At 41.8% G+C, this 27878-nt stretch overlaps 1 protein-coding gene across 11 annotated transcripts in view; it reads left to right on the top strand.

The window, feature by feature from the left end:
- The window catches only part of PARD3 (par-3 family cell polarity regulator), a 471104-nt gene that overhangs the window by 260997 nt on the left and 182229 nt on the right, over positions 1 to 27878 (top strand). For 7 of the 11 annotated variants that reach the window (XM_075419689.1, XM_075419687.1, XM_075419685.1 and 4 more), the window contains 4 exons: positions 6747 to 6886; positions 8444 to 8572; positions 12466 to 12504; positions 27377 to 27565. In XM_075419689.1, the coding sequence (XP_075275804.1) occupies positions 6747 to 6886; positions 8444 to 8572; positions 12466 to 12504; positions 27377 to 27565 (497 nt within the window). The remainder of the gene's footprint in view (positions 1 to 6746; positions 6887 to 8443; positions 8573 to 12465; positions 12505 to 27376; positions 27566 to 27878) is intronic. The other 4 variants (XM_075419691.1, XM_075419690.1, XM_075419692.1 and 1 more) reach the window with 1 other exon arrangement.

Genomic DNA, 27878 nt, shown 5'->3' with positions numbered 1-27878 from the left:
TGCAGTGCAGCAGAGAAGCGTGGTTAAATTGTAGATCTGAGGTGGATTACAGGACTCATTGCTCATCAGAGTTTCTTATTGGATTGTGGTTTGGCTTGCTGGCCCTTCTGTCATTATTAATGCTCTGTCTACATACAGAGCTGAGCTTAAACACCGCAAGGCCCAGCAGGTGACTGGGCGTTCGGTGTTCTGGTGCGGTGGCACTCGGCCCATGCAGCACCCAGGTTCCTTTCTGCAAGAAGTCATTAAGAGACCCAGACACGATGGCATGGATGGTTTGGGAGTATGCTGATCTAAAATGGCACCGTACTTTCCAAAGAGTAAAGCACATATGTGGACGATTACTTGTTTTACTTGGTTTTAGATAGCAGAGCATACAAGACGGGACCCTGAACTTGTCTGTAAGATATCCTGCACCATGTATCTGAAGTGTACAGATTTACATGCATTTTTCATCATACTCTCCTGTTTTCCCACACAGTTTCTCGAGCCAGACTTTGAACTGACATTTTAAATTTTTATTTAAAATTTCTTTTGAAGTGATATGTTCTCTTAGACTGATTTCAGAGTTCCTGTTCAGATGCAGTAGGGGTGTTTGTCACTTTTGAAATGAAGCATGTAGATTCCTAAATTTCTGAAGTGACCTTGAGAAATAAGTTTCAAAAGTGAAGCAAGTAATTTTGGGCATTATTAGCTGCATCAAGTTTCTTCTTTTCATTTTTTAAAAACACTTCTGATCACTATTTATTAGCAGGCTGTAGCAAAAAATGGAAAAATGTTTGTATTAGGTTGATCAAAATTCTTCTTGAGAGGTCTGAGCTTTGCTTGGAGGAAAAAAAAGGTGTTCCAAATCACTCAGCTACATAAAAATGGACATGTGGCTGCAGAAATTTTATAGACAACTGAGCAGTCAGCCTGCTAAGCAATCATTTGCATGTACAGTTACCCTGACTACTCAGATACAACTTCTGAAAAAACACAGGGCTTAAACTAGGAGCAGTGAAATAACTGTTCAAGAAGTATCTGAAACGGTCTTAGTTAGTTTAGCGAAGCCCCTGACAATGAGGAGAACATATTTGCTATTTGGTTCTTGCATGAGGTCCAGTCCTTAATAAAAACTGCTTTTTAGCATAAAACAGTAAGATAATTATTTCAGCAATCACCCATCCATACACGAATCTCAAGAAAGGGTCTACTGTGAGAAAGCAGGAACTTGAAATGCTTGGAAGGAGAGCATCTACTCTGATTACTGTCAGAGAGCATTTGGCCCTTCTGCTTAGTTTTATTGTAGTGTTATCTCTCACCTTCTTCTGGATCATTCTGTAAGCTAACACTTTGATTAAGTGGGGATGCTTTATTTGTAATTTCGGTGACTTTGTGTCACAAAATGTATATAAGTGTGTAACCAATCACCCTTATTATTTTAGGAAAGGGAGAGTGTGTTCTTTGTCTTTCATGAAGAATCTGCACTTTTCCTTAACAGTCCTTTATTCCATCTGAGGACTGTTCACTCACATGGAATTTCCATATTTAGTTTGTTTTGAAATGTTCTCTGCTTTTCTTGCATAAGTATGAACAAATGTGGTGCCCAATTGTCTGGCTATTGTACGTTTTCCATTGATTCAGAAGTGAGTTCTGGTGTTTTGGTTTTTTTTAAATTTAGGGAGATCTGTGCTGAAGTACCTCAGAACTCATCTGCATTTGCTGAAATTAGAGGAAAAGGAAGAGCATGATTTACTTCTAGCTCTGCTTGCAGTCCTGAAAGGGAAGATAACTGTAAGAGAAGTATCATAAGAATTTGACAGTGTAGGTCCTTCACATGTTCCTTATTGGGTCTCTGAACTAATGTCCTTTGGAGAGGGACATGAAAGTACTGGAAGCAGTGCAGAGGTGATGCTTGCTTTTTGTCTCATGTTCCAGCAGTGTTTCTACCCAGCACCACGTTTTGCTGTTGAGAATTTAGACCTGCAGTTGGTGCTGGGTGAGAAGCGCACAAATTTTCGTGCAGAAGAACCTTAGAAAGACAGAAACATTATGCCAGACACTCTCTTTCCACAATCAAAAAGATACTCCTAGCACTAGTGAGAAATTAAACACTTCGTCACTGTGAGAGAACAGAAAGTCTAGCCACCTCTAGTAAGATTTAATAAATGTTTTAGCATTCTGTCAGTTTATAATCAGACTGATTCCAAATAAGATGATGATGTTAATTTTGAATATATATTTAATTAAATTGCATGACAGTCACCCTCACCCCTCAGTGCTACTGGAACTTACTGAAGCATCAAATCTGCCCCTCTTCTTTTTGTACAACATAGTGCTTTCACTATTGTAACTGTCCTTTTTATTCACCTAAAACTACTTTGTCTTCAGCTCAGTGCTGGCTGAGCTCTTGAGGGTAATGTGACCTTAGAAGGCGTGTTCAGCATCACATCCAAGAGAAAAGGGGAGCTCTAGCTTGTCGAGAGAGCTGCTGATTTATCAAAGAAGCCTAAGAATTTGAATTACACAAATTAGTGGGTAATTTTTAAATGTTATTATCACTCGGTGTAATTTGATCGTTGTCAGAGATGACAGCTACAGAGGGAGGAAGACGTTTTCTACCCTCTCTCTTTTTAAAATCTGTAAGAGATTAAGTTGAACATAGCTCAAATAATTTCGATCTTGCAATGTAAAGCTCCTGGCTTTGAGTAGGATGATTCCTTCTTTTCAAAAAGATGGAAATTCCTTGTGTTTTCTACTCGTGTTCTGGTTCTGCCTGTATATGTGTCCAGTTTCTCCCATATTATTAGCATAAATCAGAGATATCAGAGGAGCCTACGGTATGTTTGTACAGTTCCCTCATTATTATAATGCAGTTTTACACCCCAAGAACTGAAAACATTTTAGCAGCAGGAAGATATTAAGATCTTATATGCGTTTCTATCAACAAGAAAACTGAAATGCATGGGGTAGAGATAACTAAATAAGTGATGTGTGTAGAAAGAAAAAAAGTTAAAATCAATCCAGTCACAGAAATCGTATTTGTTTTTGGCTGTGGTCCAATGTATCCATTTATTTCCCAATCTTGTGAACTTCTAATTTATGTGTAATAAACATAGGAGTTTATGAAGCTGTATTATACAGCTGAAGGCAACTATAGTGCACGAATAGTAAAATGAAGCAGAGAAAAAATAAAAGGAAAATGACACGCAGTGCTGCCTCCTGCAAAGCTGTACAGAGCAGCATAGCAAAATGTAGCCCAGTTGAGGCCCCTTCTTACAAGTAATTAGAATTTTCTGCTGTTAGTATTTGGGCTCAGTGTGGATTTGTGGCATTCTGCTGGCTTTGGTAAAGACTTTCTGGAGATTTGACAGCGGAAAATGCCACAGTCGAAATTTACATCCGGTATGCGTTTGTAATGTGAACATTTCAACTTCTGTTTTTTCCGTGGAGGTTTAAAGTTGAGTGTGTGAACCAGACATCCGTAGTGACGTCTTAATCAGATTGTGAGGATTAAGCTTCTTAATAATGAAATATTGTCCTGGACGTGCAGTTATGTTCTGATATTACTTTAGAAATTTTAGCAGACAAAACCTGTACTCAAAGAGCAGTATTCAACAGAGATTCTTAAAATAAGAAAAAAATACATTCCATAAAAAGCTGAGATGTGGCTTAAAAAATCCTTATACAGATCATCTTCACATGTTGCAAGGAGTTAAAGTGCTTTATGAACATTTGAAGCATCATTAGAATTGTGAGGTCTCCCAAGTAAAATGTGGATGTTAGGAGATCTAATATTTTTTTCATCTCTGTGTAATAGCACTGATAAATTTTGTATCAGCCTGAAAGTGGATGAAGACTTTCAAATTCAAATGTCAGTTTTTCAGCTATGTTGAATGCTGCAGAAGGAAGGGAGGTTGTCTCACGATAGTTAGCAGAGAGGAATTGATCCAAATTTCCTGAACAATACGAGCTGCATGCACTTGCTGTGTACATATGCGGACTTACATATGTTCAAGATGAAGATTTTAAAAGGTTATGTCATCCGCAGCCCTGTCACCTGTATCAATTTACTTCTTAACATGATTGCCATCTTTATAATACAATATATTGTACTAGATTTCATCAAATGCAGTTGCGCAGATTTCAGAAATCTGTATGTAGACTGCTGTTGACTATATTGCACTAATGCTTCCTTTTCATGTGTGGATATTAACCTGCTCAGTAAAAAAGTAAACTTAGCAAATCAACGCATGGAACAGTAAGACAGAAATTAATTCAGGCTTTAACCTTGTGGTGGGTTGACCTTGGCTGGACACCACGTGCCCACCAAGCTGCTCTTATCACTCCCCCTCCTCAGCTGGACAGGGGAGAGAAAATACAACGAAAGGCTCGTGGGTCGAGATAAGGACAGGGGGAGATAGATCACTCACCAGTTACTATCACAGGCAGAACAGACTCGACTCAGGGAAACTAATTTTATTTATTGCCAAACAAATCGGAGTAGGGTAATGAAAAATAAAACCAAATCTTAAAACACCTTCCCCACCCCTCCCTTCTTCCCAGGCTCAACTTCACTCCCGATTTTCTCTTAACTCCTCTCCCCGAGTGGCGCAGGAGGACGGGGAATGGAGGTTATGGTCAGTTCATCACACATTGTCTCTGCCACTCCTTCCTCCTCACACTCTTCCCCTGCTCCACCGTGGGGTCCTTCTCATGGAAGACAGTTCCCCACAAACTTCTCTAACGTGAGTCCTTCCCATGGGCTGCAGCTCTTCATGAACTACCCCAGCGTGGGTCCTTCCCATGAGGTGCAGTCCTTCAGGAACAAACTGCTCCAGTGTGGGTCACCCAAGGGGTCACAAGCCCTGCCAGCAAACCTGCTCCAGCATTGGCTCCTCTCTCCACTTGTCTACAGGTCCTGCCAGGAGCCTGCTCCAGCGCGGCCTCCCCACAGGGTCACAGCCTCCTTCGGGCATCCGCCTGCTCTGGCGTGGGGTCCTCCATTGGCTGCAGATGGATATCTGCTCCACTGTGGGCCTCCATGGGCTGCAGGGGCACAGCCTGCCTTACCAGGGTCTGCTCCATGGGCTGCAGGGGAATCTCTGCTCCAGCAGCTGGAGCACCTCCTCCCCTTTTTCTGCACTGACCTTGGCGTCTGCAGAGTTATTTCCTTCACATATTCTCGCTCCTCTCTCTGGCTGCTGTTCTGCAGCAGTTTTTTCCCATTCTTAACTATGTTATCCCAGAGGCGCTACCACCATCGCTGATAGACTTGGCCTTGGCCAGTGGTGGGTCCATCTTGGAGCCAAGTAGCACTGGCTCTATTGGATGTGGGGGAAGCTTCTGGGAGCTTCTCACAGAAGCCACCCCTGTAGCCCCCTGCTACCAAAACCTTGCCACGCAAACCCAGTACAAGCCTCAAATGGGTGTATAGCTGTGTGTCTTTCACTGTGTTCAGCTACCAGGGCTCATAGCTGAGGACTGTTGCGTAAAAGTTCAGCTTCTGTCTGTCCCCATGACTTTACACAAAGGGGTGGTGTTGTGTGCAGCCTTTAGGGACCATACCTGATATTGCCGAGTCCTAACTGCAGGTTGCTGTAGTAGGTCAGGTTAAATGTAGGCTGGTCATACGTATGTCTCGCTAGTCAACTTGAACTGTAGACATATCTTGATAACCTCTGAGATGTTTCAAATGGAAGTTGTAGATGCTGATACTCTGTCAGGGATGCTCTCCACTGAATGGCTGTCTGCATTCCATGTTAAAATAAGTGTCCTGAGTAGACTTGATGTGCAGTGGAGGGGGCCATGTGGGTTTCAGCATAGAGTTTCAAAGGCTGTTGATAATACTGAACAGATTGCATCAAAGAGAGGATCGCAGATGAGCTTTCTGCATAGTAGGAAAGGCTTCTGTTTGTCCTCTCGGCTTGTGAATCCCAGAGCTGGTGGGATCCTAAGGTACACTTCAGTAATCAGTTGTGGGCATAATTTCTCTGAAATACAGGCAAGTCTCACTTGCCACATTGACTGGACCCCCTGTCTGAATTTCTCCAGGTCATCTAAATGTCTCTGTTTTGCTTCGGTCGGTCTTAGCCAAGTGTAGTCAGTTGTCTGGATGCACAGCAGGACCTCAGACGTGGCAGCCTGGCTCTGCTCCCTGCCTGCGTGGTAGAAGCTGGGGTGGAACTCAGCGAGAGCCGGGGTGAAGTCCGGGGGCGGAGGAGCTGTTGAGAGAAAACAGCTTGAGGTCCTTTGGTAGCAGAAGATATGAGACCACTGAGCTCTGGTTCTGTCTGTCACCTGCCGGTGTCCAGAAGCGAGCTGACAAAGCCCTGTGGCCAAAGATGTCGGCCAACTGACATTGCTGAAAGAGTTCCAGAAGAGAAAGGATCATTGATGAGATCCAGATCGACAAGGGGGAAGACAGGGATAGGATATCAGTTATGCTTTGTTCTGCTTCCTTGTTGCTTAGCTCATCTGAAATAGAAAGTTAGAAATATGGCAACAACTTGGAAGTCGTCAGAACAGCGAGTTGCAAGGAGGGCCTGCTGAGCCACCTGTGCCAAGACTCAGTGCTTCAGCTATAGCGTTCCTATATATGCCTTTTTTCTCCAATTTTTTTTTTTCCCCATGCAGTAATTCTTACATCTTATGTATGTATTTTCATGGATTGTATCAGTGAGGTGTACATGCATTCTGCTGGATAAAAATATGTGATGTAAAACGTGCATTTTGACAAGTAATATTCTGCATTGTTTATGCAGGTACAGAAGGCTTGGGATTTAGCATTACTTCAAGAGATGTCCCAATTGGTGGCTCTGCTCCAATTTATGTGAAAAACATCCTTCCGAGAGGTGCAGCCATTCAAGATGGGCGACTGAAAGCTGGAGACCGGTTAATTGAGGTGATGAAGTGTTACGTGTTGTTTGCCTGTGTTTTGGCATGAGCCCACGCACTAGTTCACTTCCAAAGGCTCTTAGTAGTTTATGTTATAGGAGAATGTTACCCATGTTTCACCCTTTTTTTCCTGGGTGTTTGTTTTGGTTTTGGTTTTTTTGGCTTTGTTTTTTTTTAGGTAACAGATCAAGTGCTGTGCGTTTTCAGTACAGAGCTGTTTTAAGCGCTGGACCCTGACATACAATGAGAACAAGAGTTTATATGTCCTTATTTGAACATAGTGTCATAGTCTTTTACATTGCTGTTTCGGAATAAGTTGAAGCAAAGTGATTGTTACCGAAGAAGCAACATTAAATCAGCATGGAGCAACGGACCAAAAATTGTTGAAGTTGTTGCCGTGTACGGAAGACAATACCCTGGAAAGGTTTTGTGAGTTAACTGAAAGGGACAATGTAAGAGGAGGACAATGCTCCGGAGAATCAAGGCCACTTCCCTCCTGAAGGGACCATGTCCTCAAGGGAATTAAATTCCGCTTAGATAGGCACACAGCAGAGATCTTCCTGCAAATCTGCCTGGAGTGATATGTTACCACCCACAGCTCTTCATTACGGTCCCTAAGCCAAATGACACAGGAGGTACAGCTGAGACTGAGCGCCTCTCAGTGCCCGAACTGCGCTTGACTGCAGAAATTGGCAAAGTCAGCCTGAATTGTTGCTGGACGATAGCCCTCCATAATTACTGTCATTGCTGAACGTAATGCAAGGCAGCCAGGTGACTTGGGTAGAAGGGGGCTGAGAAGCATTTAGGAGGACAGCTATGGCATCTCAGCTGTGTGAGCTGTGGTCTCTTCTGAGGGGAAGGAAAAAGACGGTTTGCTGACTACTTCTGAGTACCACGCTCACTTGCTTAACACCGTTGGCTGATTTGCCTTACGTTTCCAAAATGTTTCTGAACATGCAAGCCTAGGAATACCCTGTCTTTCTCTGGGTTCTCCCTTACTGAAGTTAGCTCACCGAGTGGGAGATTTATCTATATGTATTCCATACCTGTCTGTACTGGTAAGTGGCATGTGAAGGCCAAGGGCTTGGACCACTGAACAAAGGCGAAACAAAGAGTAACTTCTCCAAAGTTATTTGGGGGGGAAAAATATTTTCTATTTCTGAGACAATTTACTGTGCAAGATATATTTGGAAGATATGTAGAACACCAAGGCATGTGGAAACAGAATCAGCTTTGGATCACACATTGATTTTGTCAAGGGATATTTATGCAGAAATTCATGTAAAAAATGTTGGTAGATGGGCTTAGTTGGCTTTAGAGTATACAGTTGCTGCTAAAGAAGAGGGAAATATTGCTGTCTTTCTTCTTTTTTTATATCCGTATGTAAAGAGTGCATGTTTAATTAGTTCTATTAAATGGAAACTGTGCTGAGCCAATAAGCAGATTGCTCCAGTGAGGTTTTTTTCATACTGTCCCATATGATTCGTGTGATGTTTCAGTATGAATTTCTACTGCTTTTCCTGTTTTTGAGTCTTACAGATTTCTAATATTTCCTTTGTCACAGGTAAATGGAGTTGATTTAACAGGAAAAACTCAAGAAGAAGTTGTGTCCTTGCTGCGAAGCACCAAGATGGGAGGGACCGTCGGCCTTCTGATTTTTCGACAGGAAGAAACATTCCATCCAAGGGAACTGGTGCGTAAAATAGAGAGCAGCTAAGAGATTTAGATGAGTATGAGCAAATGATTTGATCTTGTCACCTGCTAGTAAACTTGCATGGCCAGCACTGAATATAAGAAAAAACCCCAGCTGTTTTGCTTTATGTAGAACATTTTCCATGAATGTTTTTTATTCTCTGCAAGATCTGCTATTGGAATTAAATATTTGTTAATAATGTATAAGTGAGAGTTTTATTTTGGGTGCAAACATTTATTATAGAAGAAGCTATGGGATGGATGTTATTTGGATGCATGCAGACAAGTAGATTATTTCATATCTTTCATATGGACGAATCTATGTTTGAAAGCCTGCCATTTGTCCCACTACCTGCTCACTAAAATATTTCAGAACATATAATACTATGCCAAAACAGGATATGTAAATACTTTTCTATCAAAAAGTGGAATATATAAGGAATAGTAGCCTTTTTTGAATATAAATGCAATCTCTGTGGAATGGAAACCCTGCAGTTATTAATTTAGCAGGGTAATTCAGAAAATGTTTCTGAGGAATTTACATGAAATGGAAATAAAATGATGTTTCATACTGTACCTGCTCCACTTGCATAGTGTATACAGATATTTGATAATTATTCAAGATAATTTCTGTTATGAAAAGGTAGACTGTGAATGTAGCAGTCTTACTTTGTTCTGTATTCAACTAAACTGCTGAAGTTATTTATTATTTGTATTATCATAGCTATATATAGCTCTAAAAATAACTTATTTGGCTGCGTTATTGTGAGAAGATAGGCAAGATAAGTGACAAATATAAGTACAATGAATTGATTGCTTCATTTTTCTGTTGGATTTGTATTATTTGGAATGCAAAGAGAATGAATTTTTGTGTGGCCATTTCAAGGTATTTAACATTAGCCTTTTACTTTTCAAAACTTCAATAAAACCTAGAAAGTCAAAGTGGCAGGGAAGGTTGCAAACGAAGCACACTTTTACCTTAATATTCTTGGAACATGACTTCAGATACCAAAGTGAAAGTTGTCATAAAATGAAGAGAAATGAACAATTTGAAATCATACTGTGCCCTACCTGATTACTGGAACTATGAAAACAGTCTGTTTATAAGTTCCTATGATGTAATTTTCACAGTATTGCTATTTTACATGAAAGTGGATGAAAATGCTTTTTAAGCTCTCTAAATAAACTAAGAAGTAAGAAAATGTATTAATTTTGTGTATATTATTTCTGTAGTAAAATGAGGAAGTTCTAATGCAGAATTTAACAAGATATTTTGTTGAAATATAAAAAAATGACATGAGTAATGCAGAAATTTAATAGTAATGCTTGAAGTAGTTTTAGTAATAACAGCAAATCAGCCCCTTGAGATGAGTTCGACCTCCGCAGCCTCCGTGCTGCTGCTCAGGTGATCCTCTCCCAGCTGGGCTGGCGAACACCAGCACAGGGAAGCCAGATCCCGTCGTGGCTGTGTCGGGCCGTAGGTGGGCTCTGTGCTGTGTGGTCAGAGATCAGATCGGAACTGGTGAACGTTTCTGTAGCTCCCGCTGAGCGAATGATATTGTGAGGATCTGACAGTACGTGTGTGTGATGATCCTCTGTTGCATAAGAATTTGTTTGTTTGCATTTTGATGTGAAGCACTGGTGGGTGTGCTCTTCGGACAGCTGTCAAAAAGCAGGAACAGAATTTCTGGGGAAGGTGTTGTACAAAAACCCATCATCAGGGCTGTTCTTTCTTCTCTGGTAAGAAATAATCCTAAAAGAGAAAAAAAAAAGTCTTTTCAACCAGCTCCTCTCATTGACTTTTGCTAGCTTTATGTACCAAAAAAAAAAAAAAAAAAAAAAAAATTAATATGAAGGAGGGAGGGGAATGGTCTGAAATCACATCAATTCATTTTTTTCACATGCAAACCTTTTTTTGTCATTTAGGAACAATTTGTCTTTGCATCCTTCCCCTGTTTCTGTCATACTTTCTACATTTTGTATGCTTTAGATATTAACTGAATGAGATGTGTCTCAGAAATCATATGCATAAAACCATGTTATTTGATATTATCCATCTCATAAAGGACTTGTTGTTGCTTGCTGAGGAGCACTCAGTATTAAAACCATTTTATATTTGCCAACATTTGTACGGATAGTAACCCCAATAAAAGAGGTGTTTAGATTTTATGTTTTGGGTTATGGCTTGTTGAATGACTTTTGAAAAGTTACTTATCCTTGGGTTTCTTAAATAAGTAAGGTGAAGGTTATAAACTTTCAGGAGAGTTGTGGAGTTTAATGTCTTTGATGTATGTTGCTGTTATTGTCTGGAAGGGACCTACAAAAATGTGTAGTTGTATGTAAAACTTACGGGAACGTTAAGCTGAGCCTGTTTAGGTTAGCGTGGGATCTTAGCAGCTTGTGTGGCCAGGTCGGAGGCGGGGGGGGGTGATGGAGAGCCATCATCCAGTGCAGCAGATCATGACATAAATGAGTAAAATGTGGAAACAGAGAATAAAAGCAAACTGGCAGGAGTTATCTTTTCCAACCAGTGAGATCTAGAAGAATAATTATGCTTCTCCAGAGTAATCGTGCTTCTCCAGAATACCAGGCATTTCATTGCTTCCAGAGTTACCTAATGCTAGACAGGTGATACACGAGGGCTTGTCCGCATCAGTGTGAGAGGCGGGTTGTCTCTTAAAAATCTTCCCTCCCTGCTCCCTGCCTTTATGAAATGGGAGAGGATTACTCTATTCAAGTAGAGCTCCTGTTGTGCTGTGGTTACCTCACATAACCAAACGTAACTTGCTGTGAAGAATTTTCTCAGAGCCTGCTGCTATGTGAATCCACTGAGGGATTGACTTGCGCCATTTAGCTTTTGAGCTAAATTCTCAGTATCCACAGAGACTGCCTGGCAGCGTTAGTCTCCTGTACCCTACAAATAATACGCACATTGGTACATGCAGGTTCTTTATATGTTCCTGGTAGTTGGCTCATTCATCTTTCTTTTTTTTTATTTTTTAAATTTTTTGTTGGCTGCAGGTTAAAGCTAATTGGATGTTTGTGCTGCTAGTTTGCTGCTCCATTTTTGTGCTTAATCATTTGAATCTCCTACAAAACAACCCAAAGCAAAGAAATCCAGGAAAGCCCAGCATTTCCTTTTGGCCCAGCTGAGTGGCACGAAGGAGCTGGGTAGCGCGAGTGATCAGCCAGCCAGCAGCAAGGCGGCTCCTGGGGTTTTAATAGGGCTGGATGTGGTCTTGGAAGAGTAGTAGTTCCGTGCGTGTGTTCCCAGAGTTTGTTGGGGGATGCAGGAAGGTTTTCCAATGATGTGTGTTCGCCTTACATGCCCTGAGACACAGCTGAGAAATGCAAGGTACAGGAGGGTCCCATCTGTGGTGGACTGAAAGCACCCTCCTGTCCTGGGATACCCAGCGCTGTAGTTCTGGCTCATCCAAACACACTCAAATGGGGAATCCCTTGTCAAAATGAGAACAGGTGTTTTAAAAAATAGGTACTGGTTTAAAATATTTGGAAGGGTTTGTCTGGACTGCTGAGGTCATTCTTTGAAATCTTCAAAGCAGAAGGGGAAGGCCAGGGGAGAACATCCCTGAACGAGAGCATTCCACCCGCCAGAAACGGGTGCAAGCAGCTGCGATTCTTCCTTGGCCAGATAGCCACCTCCCTTGTAGCCAGATAAAGTAAGGTGTGCTGGCCTGTGATCACTGAAGGTTGTTTTTGTTCACCTCTCATTTAGGGCTTGTTTAGACAAATTTGAATTGGGTGTGATGAACACCCTTCGTTTTTCCATTACCACTTCACGTCAGAATTAGAGCTCTTTGTTTATCTCCCTGCTGATAGATAGTATATGTCGTGTGTAGTCGTGTTCTTATTTATTTTTTTTACTTCCTTTAGAATGCAGAACAAAGCCAGTCACAAATTCCAAAGGAAACGGTAAGAGCTTTGTCTTTTCCATACTGGAAGACTCCCAAATGTTTTTAAATTGATATGGCACTTCTCCATCAAAGTTTCACAGACCCTCCTTTCACCTTATATACTGTAGATGGCTCTCTCTAGCTTTACATTTTAAATGCATTTTTAAATGTAATTTCAAATGATGTTTGAATATTATATACAATTCAGTTATTATGCATCTTCAAGTGCTATTTGAAATTACATCTTTTGTACACAGCCAAAGGCCTAAAGTTGGAATGATAAGAGTAGACTCTTAGCTTGGGTTACTTGTTGAAATTAATTGTTTAAATTGTGATTATATGACTGAAACCTGAGATGCAATCACAGAAATTAGGCAGTATGGATTTAAGTCTCAATTGCATCTTCATAGCAAACCGCTGTTTGTTAGTTATTTTTAAGAAACTATAGGGAAGTAGTACCACCTTTAACCCTTTGAAGGCTGTACGAGGTTTGTATGCGATGTGTCAGTGAGGCTGTATATTGACGTTGTATGCTGTTTATATACCTCATTTTAGTCAGTGGAACAGGATCAGTCTTAATACACGTTCTACTAATATAAAGTTTTTCTAAAATAACAGGTTTATTTTATGAAATATTATCAGAGGATATAACAATAATATTACCTTAAAGGTATACTGTGTCGTAGTTAAAAATGTATTTCAGGAAGCTCCATCCAATTAGGTACCTGTTTCAAAATTAAATAATAAATTAGATTATGGAGAAATTAGGAGGAGTCATGCTGGGATTTGAAATTAGTTAGGTGGCTGAAAGACAGAAGAAGCTTGTCTGGATGATTCAGAATGCCTTCCCAGCAATGGCGAGATGGCGTCTGGGATAAAAAGAAAATCAAGACTAGATAAAGAGATGTAAGAGCCATCTCAGTGAGACAGGCAAAGGTCCTTTGGTTGATACCGTGAATGTGTCAGGCCAATGCAATGTGACTGCTAGGATGGGCATTGGGGTTGAGTGTAGCTATATTCGCTTTTATCCCTCTGGCTTTTGGTGTTCTTCTCGTCTGAAAGCCGTCTGCAAAAGGGCTCTGCAAATTCGTGGGTGTATCGTTGCTTCAGACGTGTCTTGCAGTATCTTTTTAGTACATCTCATCAGAGCTTGTATTTTTTTATCTTCATAGTTTCTTACCACGTACTACTGATGTGTAAGGAGATCAAAGATCAAAGCCCAGGACAGTATTTCTGCCTGTAATTGAATACAATTGAGAATAATTTGTGAGTGCAGCCTTAGAAAAGTGTCCTGGTTTTGGGAGTTGAAATTCTGCCCCAAAACCTCAGTAAGATCAGGCAGATTGCCTACAAGGTGTTTATATGAATCGGTGGCTCATCTCTTGCAAAGTTAAAGTTTTGTAGCAAATTCCATGGTGAAATCCTTTCTCTGCCATTTTTGGGAGCAACATCCTGACTTCATCTAAGGGAAGACCAAAAGAAAAGAAGTATCTCTCATTTGTTGCCTACAGATGTGAGCTAAACATTGCTGCTTAACCAGGGGATTATGCAGGAGGGACAGGGAGTGTATGAGTAGCTAGGGATTTCAGAGAACACAGCCAGAAAGCCCTAGCAAGCCTTGGAAATAAGGAAGCCGACTGGGAGACACGTGGAGACAGATTTGGTTAGGGAGGGAACGAAGCTAGAAAGCTGGCCAATACGAAAATGTTTTTGCATAACGTCGTGGATTTTTCATTTGTTATGGGGTGGGATTTTTTTTGTTATTTACTTGAAAGTGGTCAATAGTAGGAATGATAGGTCTCTTTAAAATTGCCTACTCCTGGGTGTAAATAAAAAATGGACTAAACTTAAAAGGTGTCAGTGAGTATTTATAATGCACTATGTTTTTGCACTTACCTCCCTCCTTCTTTGCCTTGGATGTGTGATACTCCAGCTCTACAGAAACAATTTTCTTCAGCTGCACATTAATAATACAGTCACACACTTTTTTTTTTATTATTATTTTTGAAAGTATTTTTCATTGCTTTCCTTTATTCTCCTTGGTTCTGCCTCAATTTCTATTTATTCCTCCTCTCTGCTTTTCAGGTCTTTGAGATTTCTAATCTTGCAATTTCTGTTTCTGTGCCTGCTCTGATCTTTGTGCTGTTAGTTGTGAGGTTTAGTCTCCAAGTGTCAAGGACTTGATAGTAGAAAGCAAAGCAAAAAAAAACCAAAAAAAGCGTGATGAAAGCAGTGAAGCTATAGAAATGAGAGAGAGGCAAAATACAAGTCTGTTTTTAATTTAAAGTCAGAATGGTTGTGGAGTTGTTCTGTTGTTATGTCTTTGTGGGGAAATAGAAGAAAAATGCATCTTTGAAATTAAAAAAGGGAAAAAGCCTTGAAAATGGAAGGCCTGAAATAAAATTTGTATGTAGACCCCAAAATATAAAGCCCAATTTATCAACACATTATTAACACTCAGGGCTTACGTTCATGTAACAGTTACTTTGAAATGGTTTACACTCATATTGTGGCACTTGGCTGCAGTAGTTAGAGTCTTCATAGACGTAATAAAAGAAAACCTTGAAAATTAGTTTTTTCTTCATTTATTTGTGGCCTGAAATCCTCGAGAAAGTTATTTTGTACTGCCCATATAGGAAAGCATATGACTTCAGATTTTGCACACCATTGCAGAAGATAGATTCTCTTATTGTCATTCTTGAACTTTCATACGAGGAGTTGTTAACTCGCTAGGCTCGCAGAATTTAAGCTTTGCTCTCCAGTTATCCATAAGAAATGCAAATTGCTAACACAACTTCAGCTTCTCTCCAGTAACTGGGCCCTGGTGAAAACAGTACTGCTGGTTTTACCGTTCTGTTTTGCTGATGAGCGGAACAGGCTCTCCGTTTACTCCTGAAGCAAGGAGATCTCCTGTATCTTGGTTGAAAGATTGTTTCACCCAGCGGTGAGTTTGTGCCATTTGTGTAGCTGCTGACAGCGTGGAACAGATGCACCTATTTCTAAACATGGTGATTATTTGGAATGTAGGAGATTGACCGTAATATGAAAACTAGCAATTTATCATTATTGCATTTCTGTTTCTAAGCATAATTATCTTAATCTTGTTACAGAGCATTGAAATGAACTGTTAATTATGCTATGTAAAACATCTGCCAATTAATTTTTTCCTCATACTCTTTGAAAGTCAATAGTGTTTCAGTAATATTTTGCTTTTACAATTGTCATTCACTGTTTGTTTTCTGAATTCAGAACTGGCAAGTTAACTTTCATGTAAGCATAATGCTAGAAAAATAATAATTACCATATAAGTAAGTATTTTCTGGGGAGTGTTGGGGTGTTGTCTGTTGGTAAAAGGAGATTCAAAGTTAGGATTCAGGATTTCATTTCATCATTGTTGCACTCAGCAGCATGGGAAAGCTTCAGTTTTAGAATCATAGAATCATAGAAAGTTTTGGGTTGGAAGGGACCCCTAGAGGTCATCTAGTCTGACCCCCCTGCAGCGAGCAGGGACACCACTAACTAGATCAGGTTGCTCAGAGCCCTGTCCAACCTGGTCTTGAATGTTTCCAGGGATGGGGCCTCCACTACCTCTCTGGGCAACCCGTTCCAGTGTTTCACAACCCTCATTGTAAAGAATTTCTTCCTTATATCCAGCCTAAACCTACCCTGTTTTAGTTTAAAACCATTACCCCTCGTCCTGTCACTGCTGTCTCTACTAAAAAGATTGTCCCCATCTGTCCTATAGGCTCCCTTTAAGTACTGAAAGGCTGCAATCAGGTCTCCCCACAGCCTTCTCTTCTCCAGGCTGAACAAGCCCAACTCTCTCAGCCTGTCCTCATAGGAGAGGTGCTCCAGCCCTCGGATCATTTTTGTAGCCCTCCTTTGGACCTGCTCCAACAGTTCCATGTCCTTCTTGTGCTGAGGGCTCCAGAGCTGAACGCAGGACTCCAGGTGAGGTCTCACCAGAGCAGAGTAGAGGGGCAGAATCACCTCTCTTGACCTGCTGGCCACGCTTCTCCTGATGCAGCCCAGGACACAGTTGGCCCTCTGGGCTGCCAGCGCACATTGCCGGCTCGTGTCCAGCCTTTCGTCTATCAGTACCCCCAAGTCGCTCTCAGCAGAGCTGCTCTCGATCCTTTCATCCCCCAGCCTGTATTGATACTGGGGATTACCCCGACCCAGGTGTAGGACCTTGCACTTGGCCGTGTTGAACCTCATGAGGTTCACACAGGCCCACCTCTCCAGCTTGTCCAGGTCCCTCTGGATTGCATCCTGTCCTTCTGGTGTCTCGACCGTACCACTCAGCTTGGTGTCATCTGCAAACTTGCTGAGGGTACACTCGATGTCGCTGTCCATGTCATTGATAAATATATTGAACAGCACCGGTCCCAGTACGGACCCCTGAGGGACTCCACTCGTCACTGGTCTCCATCTGGACATTGAGCCATTGACCACTACCCTTTGGCTGCGACCATCCAACCAATTCCTTATCCACCGAACCATCCACCCATCAAATCCATGGCTCTCCAATTTAGAGAGAAGGATGTTGTGGGGGACCGTGTCAAAGGCTTTACAAAAATCCAGGTAGATGACATCCATAGGTTTTCCCTTGTCCACCCTTGTCATTACACCATCATAGAAAGCCACTAGGCTGGTAAGGCAGGACTTGCCCTTGGTGAAGCCATGCTGGCTGTCTCGAATCACCTCCCTGGCCTCCATGTGCCTTAGCATATCTTCTAGGAGGATCTGTTCCATGATCTTCCCAGGCACAGAGGTGAGGCTGACAGGTCGGTAGTTCCCATGGTCTTCCTTTCTACCCTTTTTGAAAAGGGGCACAATGTTTCCCTTTTTCCAGTCACTGGGAACTTCCCCTGACTGCCATGACTCTTCAAATATCATGGAGAGTGGCTTGACAACTACGTCAGCCAGTTCCCTCAGGACTCTGGGATGCATCTCATCAGGTCCCATGGACTTCTGTACATTTAGGTTCTGCAGGAGGTCCCGAACCTGGTCTTCACCTCAGCTGGAGGGATTTTACCCTCCTGGTCTCCTTCATGCCATTCATCGACTCGGGAGGGGTGAGGAGAGAGGTTGCGAGTGAAGACTGAGGCAAAAAGTTGGTTTTTTTTTTTCTGTTCTCATTTGTTTTTCTGTCAAATTGCTGTAAGTGAGCAGAATGTTATGAATTTTACCGAGTGCAGGATTTGTAACAGTGACATAACAAGAGCGGTTGGTGTGTTGGAACAATATATAAATGTTTAGCAGGCCTGATAGAAATTGCAAATGGGATTGCTTTGTATTTTCTTTTGAACTCGGAACATCTGATACTCCTGTTATTATCTAAATTTCATTTTGATCACTGTGTTTTTTCAGAATCCAAGGAGAATGTCATGGCTAAACGTATCAGCATTTTTGGGCTCAGTTGCTGTTCTTGACATTGACTTTTCTGTGTGATGCTGAGTAAATTAGCTAGCTATGCTTTTTGTGCAAGATTTCATCACCCAGAGGAATGGGGTGATACCACCGTGGTCGGAGGCATTTTGTAAGAACTAATGCGTAATTATTGTTGTACGCTTTTTGTCTGCGACATTTTGTGTTATGAATATGAGACATATACTAGTAAATACCTAGAAAGACATAATTTGTATTGAGTAATGGACGGAAAATTCTTGGAGCTTAATCTTGGGGGAAAAAGCACTGTCAGTGTTGAGCTTTAAGATGGTGGTGTTCTGGGTGCGTGTGTATCTGGTTCTTACTGCTGGTGAAAAGCTGTTGGTATTAGTTCAAGACATGTAGTCCCTGGGTATGTATCTGTAGCTGTTTTTCAAAAGTTGTGGGTTACGTTCCCGCCACTTCATATTTAGCACTTATATAGAGCTTCAGCTTTTGTAGCACTTCGTATCATTCAGCTGATGCAACTCTTCCTTCACACAGAACCTTCTTTGGCAAAGAGTTTAGACCTTCTTCAATTTCCATTGCTGCAATAGGTGATCCAAGTGTCTCGAGCTTGAGCTGAGATCCTACACTGACTGGTTTCAGTTTACACCACCAGCAGTGCTGGTATCTTTAGATACAGAATTATTTTATTGAAAGAAGAGATGTTCCAGTAGTGATGAAGCTGATGCTCTTATTTTCTTCATGGTATTTAGGAATACTGCAAAAAACTGATGCTGATTAGTTTTATACCTTTTTATCTTATGATGGTGTGAGGCTCAAAGGTGATGACAGTATTTTAAAAGCCTTTTTTAGTGCTATTTTGAGTGGTTTCAGCTTTTTAGGAAAGTTGTGACGTAAGAAGCAGATCACTGGCCATATGAAAGAAAGAGATAGTGATTGTGTGACCTTCTACAGGATGCTGTTGCATTTACAGTCTTTTACGGTAAGAGGTGCTCTAGTGTTGAACAGTGTTTTCTGGGGCATTAAGGAGTTGAGCTGAGACATTAATTCCTAGTGAATAATTAATACAACAGTTGAGTGACTGTGTTTATGAATGCTCTTTGAGTAGTCTGAATTTCCTGGAACGTTCAGTGATAATCCACATAAACTTCCATGTAGCGCTGTGCTTGGGACTGGTGCTCAGGCTCATAGTTCTGGCTCCGTCAGCTGCAGGCGACGTGCCTGGGCTGTGGGTGGCCCATGCAGGCTGCCTCCCTGCAGCGCTGCGGGGCCGCTCGAGCCCTTCGCTCAAATCTTCCGTTGCTAACGCATGTTGGGCAGTTGCCGTTCCGTGGAAGGCTGTGTACGTGTCCCTCCACTGAGGCTCCGTAGCAGCGTTGCCTCAGTGCCACCGTTGCAGAGTCATCCTGAAGCCATACTGGGGCGCACATCTTTATTCGCCTTTATTATACTATGTCCTACATACCAACCTTACGTTATTTTGGATACTAGGAGTCAGCTGCGTAAGGTGTTTACAATTCAAACAACAGATAGAGGATGTGAGAATGAAAGGGGCCTGCCAGGTCCTTTGGTTGGTCATCTGCTGTCACAGGCAATAGGGTCATCAGGTTCTTTCAAACACTTAAGTTAATTTGGGTGAGTGCAAAGGTCACACTGTTGCTTAAAATTCCTGTTTAAACCTCTGAAAACTCATTGGTTGTGTGCAAAGCTTGTTTTACTGCACAGTTGGCTTTAGAATCTTGGTGTTGATTCTTCCTTGCTATTAAATCAAGGGAAAATAGTGAGATGAAGTGATTTGCAGCAGTTGCCTGAAAGTCTGCAGCAGAAGAGACACAGATCAGTCCCACTGCCCCGTACGGGCATTGCCTCATGTGGAATGTGTTGCTTGCCGTGGACTTCTACAAAGGCATCATTTCCCTTTCAGCTTTGTTTTTCTGTCTAGCTTTCCCAGACACTCTCTATCCATTTCTTTAGTCTTTCACGTCTTGTACATCCAATAGGCCAGAGAGAGAGGTAGAAAGATTTTTAGGGAGCTGTGTCATTAGTGTGTTGGGCATTGAAGTTTCTCTTGAACAAGGGATAGTGCAGTGAGCTGTAGCTTTATAGACTGCTTTGGCAGAGCAGACACCTGCTGTGTATCTAATCCCTTGGTTTTCACTTCTCTGGGATAAGCATCTTGTAAAGAAACGGGGTTAGCATTAAATCGTGGATGTGTTTCAGAACATACAGTAGGAGCACAAAGTTTGAGTAGGAGCAACAGGTTGGAACAGGATATGCTGGCCTGACTAAAGCCCAGCCATGATGGTGCCAGCAACAGACTAGTCCCTGTGTGAAGTTCTGAGACGCATAACCAGCAAAACATTTTTAGCGGTCTGATCAGTTGATTTGAAACGTAGAATCTCAACTGCTTAAACCATTTTCTGCGACAGCCCAGATCACAGTGTTGGCATTAGGAAGAATAATGTTAGCATAGACAAGCAATGGCCTTCTTATAGAGATAAATAACAAACATGTGGAGGTACTTAAACATGGGCTTTTGCAATGCTTTGATTGCCATGCTAAATGAAAATCACATGCTGGAATTTTTGTGCTTTGGAAAACCTTTAATTTTTTCCTAAACCATTTCTTAATCCATCAGAAACATTAAACTGAAGACAGTTTTGAATGTGGAACATGGTTTTTGATATTAAATTAAATCCTTAAAATGGACATAACTGGAAATGTAGCGGGCCTGTTTTCCGGTATTCTCATGAGCTAGCATTTCTGTGTGTAAATATGTACCAAAGTTAATCCACATTTAATATGCAAAAAGCTTTTCCTTGATGGGATTAAAATAAAAGCAGACCACATTTCCCATAAAATCTCAGAATTCAGATGTAGTTTTTGATATTTAGCAGCTGCTATTTGATTTGAACAAGAGTGAGTCTTTGCCAGATGTGGCATATTAACTTAGCTGATATGAATAATAAGTCTCAGTGTATACGTGCAAATAAGATTCATTAGTGTTTATCTAACATATGGGAGATATTAAAGTATTTAACCTAGAAAGAGTTAGAAAAAGAAAGCAAGCACAAGAATTTTAGTTGTTTGTTTGGCTTAAGCCCTACATCATTTTATATCAAGGTAAATGGACACTTTAGGCCCTTATAATCTGCAAAGCAACACATGATTGTTTAATTAAAAAAAAAAAAAATCTGATTGAGCTGCTGTAGTTATATTTACCTTTGCTGCCTACCCACGGCAGGATGCGTCAGCTCGCAGTTACTCCTCCTGAGGAGAGGACTCAGCTGAAGCTAGAGAGGTGTGTTACAGGCCACCTACATTGCTCTGCTTTCAGTACCTCCGGCAGTAGTACATCTACATTTTTACAAGTACTAAACACCACCCCTCACGAAACAGTTGTTGACCAAGGAAGCTGGTTTGGTTCCTTAGAGCTGTTCAATTTACATCTTCTCCATTTGTATACGTGAGGCATATGGCGAAAGTGTGGCGTCATCTTTTGGTGTATCTCAGTTTAGAAGGTAGCCTGATATGACAGCAAGGTCACCGACATAACTTGAAGGACCAGACAATTTGAGTCATCTCTGATGTCATGAATGTCTGCACAATAGCCAGGTGAAATCTCCTCTCTCTTACGTATATCATATGTGCTCTAAAATAAGATTTCTGTTTTGTTGTAATAATACTCAGACAAATTTTATTGATTTCTCAATGTATAGGAGTTATGATTTCTTAGCATCACGGATACCTTGTGCAAAATAAGAAAATAATGAATACTGTAGGCTACAAGGAATACTGTTAGGGCTACAAGGATGGTGAGGGGACTGGAACGTCTCTCCTACGAGGAGAGGCTGAGGGAGCTGGGCTTGTTCAGCCTCAAGAAGAGAAAGCGGCGAGGGGACCTAATATATACTTACAAATATCTTCAGGGTGGGTGTCAGGAGGATGGGGCCAGACTCTTTTCAGTGGTGCCCAGCAACAGGACACGGGGCAGTGGGCACAAACTGAAGCACAGGAAGTTCCGTCTGAACAGGAGGAAGAACTTCTTCCCTCTGAGGGTGACGGAGCACTGGAACAGGCTGCCCAGGGAGGTTGTGGAGTCTCTCCTTCTCTGGAGATATTCAAGACCCGCCTGGACAAGATCCTGTGCAGCCTGCTGTAGGTGACCCTGCTTCGGCAGGGGGGTTGGACTAGATGATCCACAGAGGTCCCTTCCAACCCCTACCATTCTGTGATTCTGTGATTCTGTATTAAAATCTTCTAAAGATGGAAAATATCCTGGAAAAGGCGTGACATTGACATTAGATTGAAATTCCTCATTATTGAAACCAAATGACTAAACCTAGGATTCTGCAATTTCCAGTCGTTTTACAGCCCATGCTTCCTAGACCTGGTGAGCTCTTATGTCCGTGGGACTTGAAACTCATCTTTCAAGAGCTTGAGGTTTTCTGTCTGAACAAATTCAAAAGAGAGAAGACACATTTGTGAGGCAAAAGGTTGATAGGTTAACAAAATAGTAATTAAACAGAAGCTAACAGGCTTAGGACTCTGATGTCAGAACTCTGGACACAGCAGGATCTGGGGGCAGATAAAGTGAATAGTGTAGGTGGGGTCACTTGGGGCGTTACCTAGGGTTTGTGCTATGGTTAGATAATTATCACTGGAATTTCATCATCACGCTGTATGTAAGGGTGTGTTTGTATATGGACATGTATATACGTGTGCATACAAGAGTCCTCTAAATGTTTTCATGTACACGTTTTCATATATGTAACTTGGAAATAGGGGTTACCCTCTAAGAGTCAGGTTGCAGAGCTTTATTAATTGCTTCTGTGAAAGCAAACAGGAGTGCATTGGATTTTTGCTGAGAGTCCCATGATTAATTTATTTCTTTTGTCTATACATGATCACAAAGTAACTTGCAGACAAGTTCCAGTGACTTAATAGCTGCCGAGAAGACAGCATGCCTGAGCTTGCAAGGGAATGAACTTCGCGGGAGAGAATGCAGCCGGGTTTGTAGCTGCAGCGAGCCGCTTGGGAAACCTGTCCCAGCTTGAAGGAAAATTGCTTCCCCCGTTAGGTGGGAGGAGGTTTTTCTTTGCTGTTAGGTTTCGTTTTTCACCCCTCTCATGCTGCTTACTCACCAGCTGAACCCTGATGAGGTTTTATAAAAGGAAGAAGTCCCAAGCAAGAAATTTCTTCATAGTATGTAAAACATAAAAGGATAAGGAGGAGATGCTGTTACTAATATGATGAGATAAACTTATTATGCTCTCAGTGTCAAGGTCCATTTTAACGTTGTTTATAAAATTAAATCAGGTTTTATGATCAGATCAGAAACCAATGTTATGTAGAAGAGAAAAATAATTTCCCACCCATTTATCTTACGCTTTTTTAAATCTCTGTATATATCGAAGCACTGCCGTAAGTTTGCTCTAGACAGGAAGTTTAGCTGCAGATTTACGACACATTTATGTTGGATTTAAAAAGTGAAAATCTTATCTCAAATGTCATTTAGCATAAATTGATGTTAAGTATGAATTTGAAGCAAAAAAGAAATCACCTACATATTTTATCACCAATGGAATTTTTATTACAAATTACATACTTGAACAGCTTCATTCATCCAGCCGAAGTCATTTCAGATGACCTTTTCCTCAGCAGACTCTGTTTGAACAGAATATTGTTCTGCTGTTAATTGTTTTGGACATAGAGTGTGAAAATTCTTAGGGGAGTTGAATTTTGTTGTTCAGAGTTCACAGTACATAATTTTGCTTGCATGTTTACTGCTGGCCTGTCAAAGTATATGAAAGAATAAATTTCTCCCACAGATCAACTAATCATGAAGATAGTGTTGAGGTGTTTGATTGACATAGTGAAGCTGTTAATTTAGAGTGTATCAAGATCAAATGGAAGTTATTGCAATTAGGAAGCGGTTGTGTTCTGTTGAAATTTTTAAATGCTGCATTTTAGGTGTTTGTACATTTTTATGCTGTCTCATGGGTGTATTAGGGAATTTCTATGGTTTGTTACATGTAGATACTGAAAGTTCACCACAATTTCAGTGCAAATTTTACTGTTTTATAATAGCTGATATTTAATTGCTGGGGGAGAGTGGCTGTACATGCAATATTTCTGTACTCTAAAGGGCATCGGGGAACAAAGGATTCAGGCAGTCTGGGGTTTTGTTGGTTTGTTTGGGATTTATGTTTTGTTTTTACAACTTTGGTTGAAAATATTACGGTATCAGGCTAAAATCTTCCTGCTCATTTCTCGGAGAATGTCTCCTTTATGACATGCTTAGAGGTTCCCGATCACTATATAGTTCTGTTTCAGGGTTTGTGTGTATGAAGTTGTATTTGACATATCATATATAGTAAGACCTGCTTTGGTACCAGGGTGTGGCACAAGTGTTAGAGTAGGTACTTTCATATCCATAGTCCTTGAATCTTAATGGTTCAGTTATTCTTGAAAGCCACATTTTTCTCCTAAGGGTTCTTAGAAAAAATTGTGGGATATCAACAAGAAATGTTTGTTCTCTGTATCGCTTTCTCTTTTTAAAATGTACGTTTAAGCATACGGGACTGACAGATAACACACAGGTTATAGAGGGCAAAAGGCTTCTCATGTCAAAATTACGGACATGGGTATAGTGGTGAAACAAGCTGGCTTAGCTGAAAAAAGCTGTGGATACCCGATGAGGTCCCTAAAGCAATTTAGCCTTAGCCCAGCAATGGTAATGTTTTCTTTGGATGAGTCAAGCAGTTTTCTCATGGCTTCAGTACTTCTGTTCCAGTGCTGAGGCTGCTGTTTCTCACTTTTTCATGAACATGATCTACTCACTCGTGTGCAGCTGCTAAGGGGTAGTTTGCTCCAGCTTTAGGCCTTAAGTTTCACCCACACATTCAGGTGTCTGTAGCCTGATATTAACTTATTTCCTTATTCAAGGTTGCAGAGAACAAGCAAGCAGAAGCCTTACATTAAGAATAGTGCTGAGCTGATAGTGCAGCTCTGTGGTCTCGCTGAAGTAGAGTAGAGGCCATTAGCCAAGTCCTTGGGGATGCTTCCCGAGACGCTCTCCCCAGTTGATGCTTTGGCATATGGAAGCGCACCCAGCGGGGACGGGCTATGCATGTAAGCTCTTGAGTTCTCTCGCCTGGAAGGGAGACCGCTGTGGCTGAAGTTCTGGCAGATTTTTTAGAAGATTAGAAAATATTGGGAAAGGGGGGGATTGGTTGTAAATTTATGGTAACAGTAGTAAAGAAAAATCCAATAAGCTTATGTGCTTCCTTGAATTACCCATAACAGCCTACCTTGGCTTTACGTCCCTTTTGGCTCACAAGCTTTTATTCCTACTATTGTTTATTAAGGAGTTTAATCAGTGTTACAGAAACCAAAAGGTAGCATGCGTCTGTCTCAGATGTTTTATTCTGCAGCCACCTGACAAAAGATACATTCAGATACGTGCTGTAACTAGTCCTTCTGTGACCCAAGCAGGAAAATTAGGGTTGTAATTTTCCTGAAGTTTGGGAAATGTTTTTTAAGTCCAGTATTTTTTCCAGGGACACAGTGCACCTTTCCATTCCTGACAGCTAGCACAGATCATGCTGGCCAAGAGATGTGGATAATGGGATTCGTAAGTGAGCCTGCCTAGCTATGGCCCTTGGATAGGAGGTGTTAATATTCTTTTTTTTTTCCTTTGATTGTTGAAGTGTCATGCTTTGTTATAAGCAAAAGATGGTTAGAGATGAGCAAATAGTGCCTAGTGCAAGGGAAAGGGCTGGTGAACACATTATGGCTCATGCTTTTAACCAAGTGGGAAAAGACAGAGCTCCATTTTTTCTTCCCTTTGCTGTTTGGGTTCCCTCAGCACTCTGACTGCCTTCCCATGTGACATTTTCACATTGCATTTCTAGGTCAATGGTGACACAGCTAGCATGCTTGTGTCCAAAGTGATCATCTCAGTCTGCTGTGCTCCACATGGCTTTCACATCCATCTTTGCCTTGGCCTATGCTTGGACTTCAGAAAACCCTGTCAGCTTTGCATTTTCTTCGGTCCTAAGAAACAGGGTTGGCTCAGCAGGTGCACGTTAGCTTCTGCTGTGTCTTGTCCTGCTCCACATGTCTGTGTTTAGGAGAGAAATAGGAGGGGCAAGCTTTGTGAATAGATGAGAGCGATGAGGCAAAAGTCAGTATAAAATCAGTGTCGGTGAGGGAGGTGATGTATTTGCTAAGGTTATTAAGACAATTGGCCAGATTAATTCTTCCAGAGAAGAACTGCCAACTGCTGGACGGTAGCGTGCCCCTTCCCTTACTCTTTCCCCTTCAGGTGGGTGAGAAAAAACCAGCACACCTTGGGTTCATGAGCATCTTTCTGGAGGCCAGACACTGGGCCCACTGCAGAGAATTGCCTCTGAAGGCATGATTTTTTCCTGCAGTTGATAAACTTACAACTGAAATCAGTTATAAACGCTTTGTTGTAACAAGAAGATGGTCAGAGAGAAGCGGGTGATGGCTGCTGCGCAGGCGAGGGCTGGTGAGCAGCCCGTCCCTCCCATTCCTCCTTTCGGCATCAGCCTCGTGTGCCTGAGCACTCGGGGCCTGCCCGTTCTCTCCCCGGGGTGCTGTGCTCGTGGCTGCTGTCCCCAGGGGTGCCACCGCTCCGTGGGGATGCCCCGGGCGCCGCTCCCAGCCCACCCCAACCCCAGCGCGGCGGGAGGTGAAGCCAGGGGCCGGTCCCTGGTGCAGGCACGGCTTGCGGCTGCGTGGAAGGGCGTCGCTGAGCAGGCATCGGGACTGTAATTCCAGGTGTTCCAAGCCTGGGATTGTCCCAGCAAGGCTAAAAACTGGGTGTGGAGGGCACTGAAGCTCCAAAGATGTGGGGAAGAGAACAGAGGTGAAGGGCAGAGCCGGGAAAGACGGGAAAATTGGCACTCAGAGCTGGATTTGATGCTAAGCCTGGCAATAGCAGAGAGACGTGCCGTTGCAGTCTCAGCTGTGTAATTTTCTGATTTTCCTAACATGGCTAGTTTTAAACAAAATGAGGTGAATGAATAATTTTTTAATTTAATTTGCTTGCGCTTAGTTCCTCCCCATGGCAGCAAAGCTACCATAGGTGAGGATAATATTTTTAAAATTCTGTAGGTTTGCAGATAAGAAAATATTTCTGATACAGCTCTCTTTTGGCTAATGAAATAGCAGCTTATGTGTGAGTTGGTATTAATGGCACATTCAGTAATGACACACGATTCAATTATTTTACTAGACAGGGAAGCACGTAGACACAAACATAAGACATTTCTGAATCTAGGCGTCAGCTGGAGGTGGTTGAAAATACATAATTTGTGCATGTTTTGTCAAATAATTACTGTGGAAAATATTGTGGCATTGTAGTTAAAAGCGGGGGGGGGGGGGTTAATGCTAATAGCTGTAGAGGGAAGAGAATTCCCAAAGAGAAATGCTATTCTATAATCCCATGCTAATCTTCCCGACAGAAAGCAGAAGAAGAGGAACTTGTCCTCACACCTGATGGCACCAGGGAGTTCTTGACATTTGAAGTTCCACTGAATGACTCTGGATCAGCTGGACTTGGTGTGAGCGTGAAAGGTAACCGGTCAAAAGAAAACCATGCCGATTTAGGAATCTTCGTCAAGTCCATTATTAATGGTGGAGCAGCATCGAAGGTAAGAGGGAACATCTGCGTGCTTTGGTCTTCCTCGGTTTTCCATAATAAGACTGTTTTGAAAATAACCGCAGATTGAAGAAGAATGAGATCGCTCTGTAACTAGCTTTTTCCAATTACACCATCAGAGGTAACGTTTAGATTTCTACTCAGGTTCGCATGTTTGTGCGTCCCAGGATTTAAACAGCCCTTACAGATTCTCAGGAAGGAAGCGAGCCGTCACTGGTATGGTGCAATTAGTACGCTGTTTGTGCAGACAGGTGATGATAGCAGCTTGCAGTGCAAATCTGTAATTGGAATGGACATTCCCTGCA

The sequence above is a fragment of the Opisthocomus hoazin genome, chromosome 4, assembly GCF_030867145.1.
Source record: "Opisthocomus hoazin isolate bOpiHoa1 chromosome 4, bOpiHoa1.hap1, whole genome shotgun sequence".
In the NCBI taxonomy this organism is placed as follows: domain Eukaryota; kingdom Metazoa; phylum Chordata; class Aves; order Opisthocomiformes; family Opisthocomidae; genus Opisthocomus; species Opisthocomus hoazin.
The sequence above is the reverse complement of the archived record's forward strand: the minus strand, read 5'-3'. Positions and strand labels throughout refer to the sequence as shown.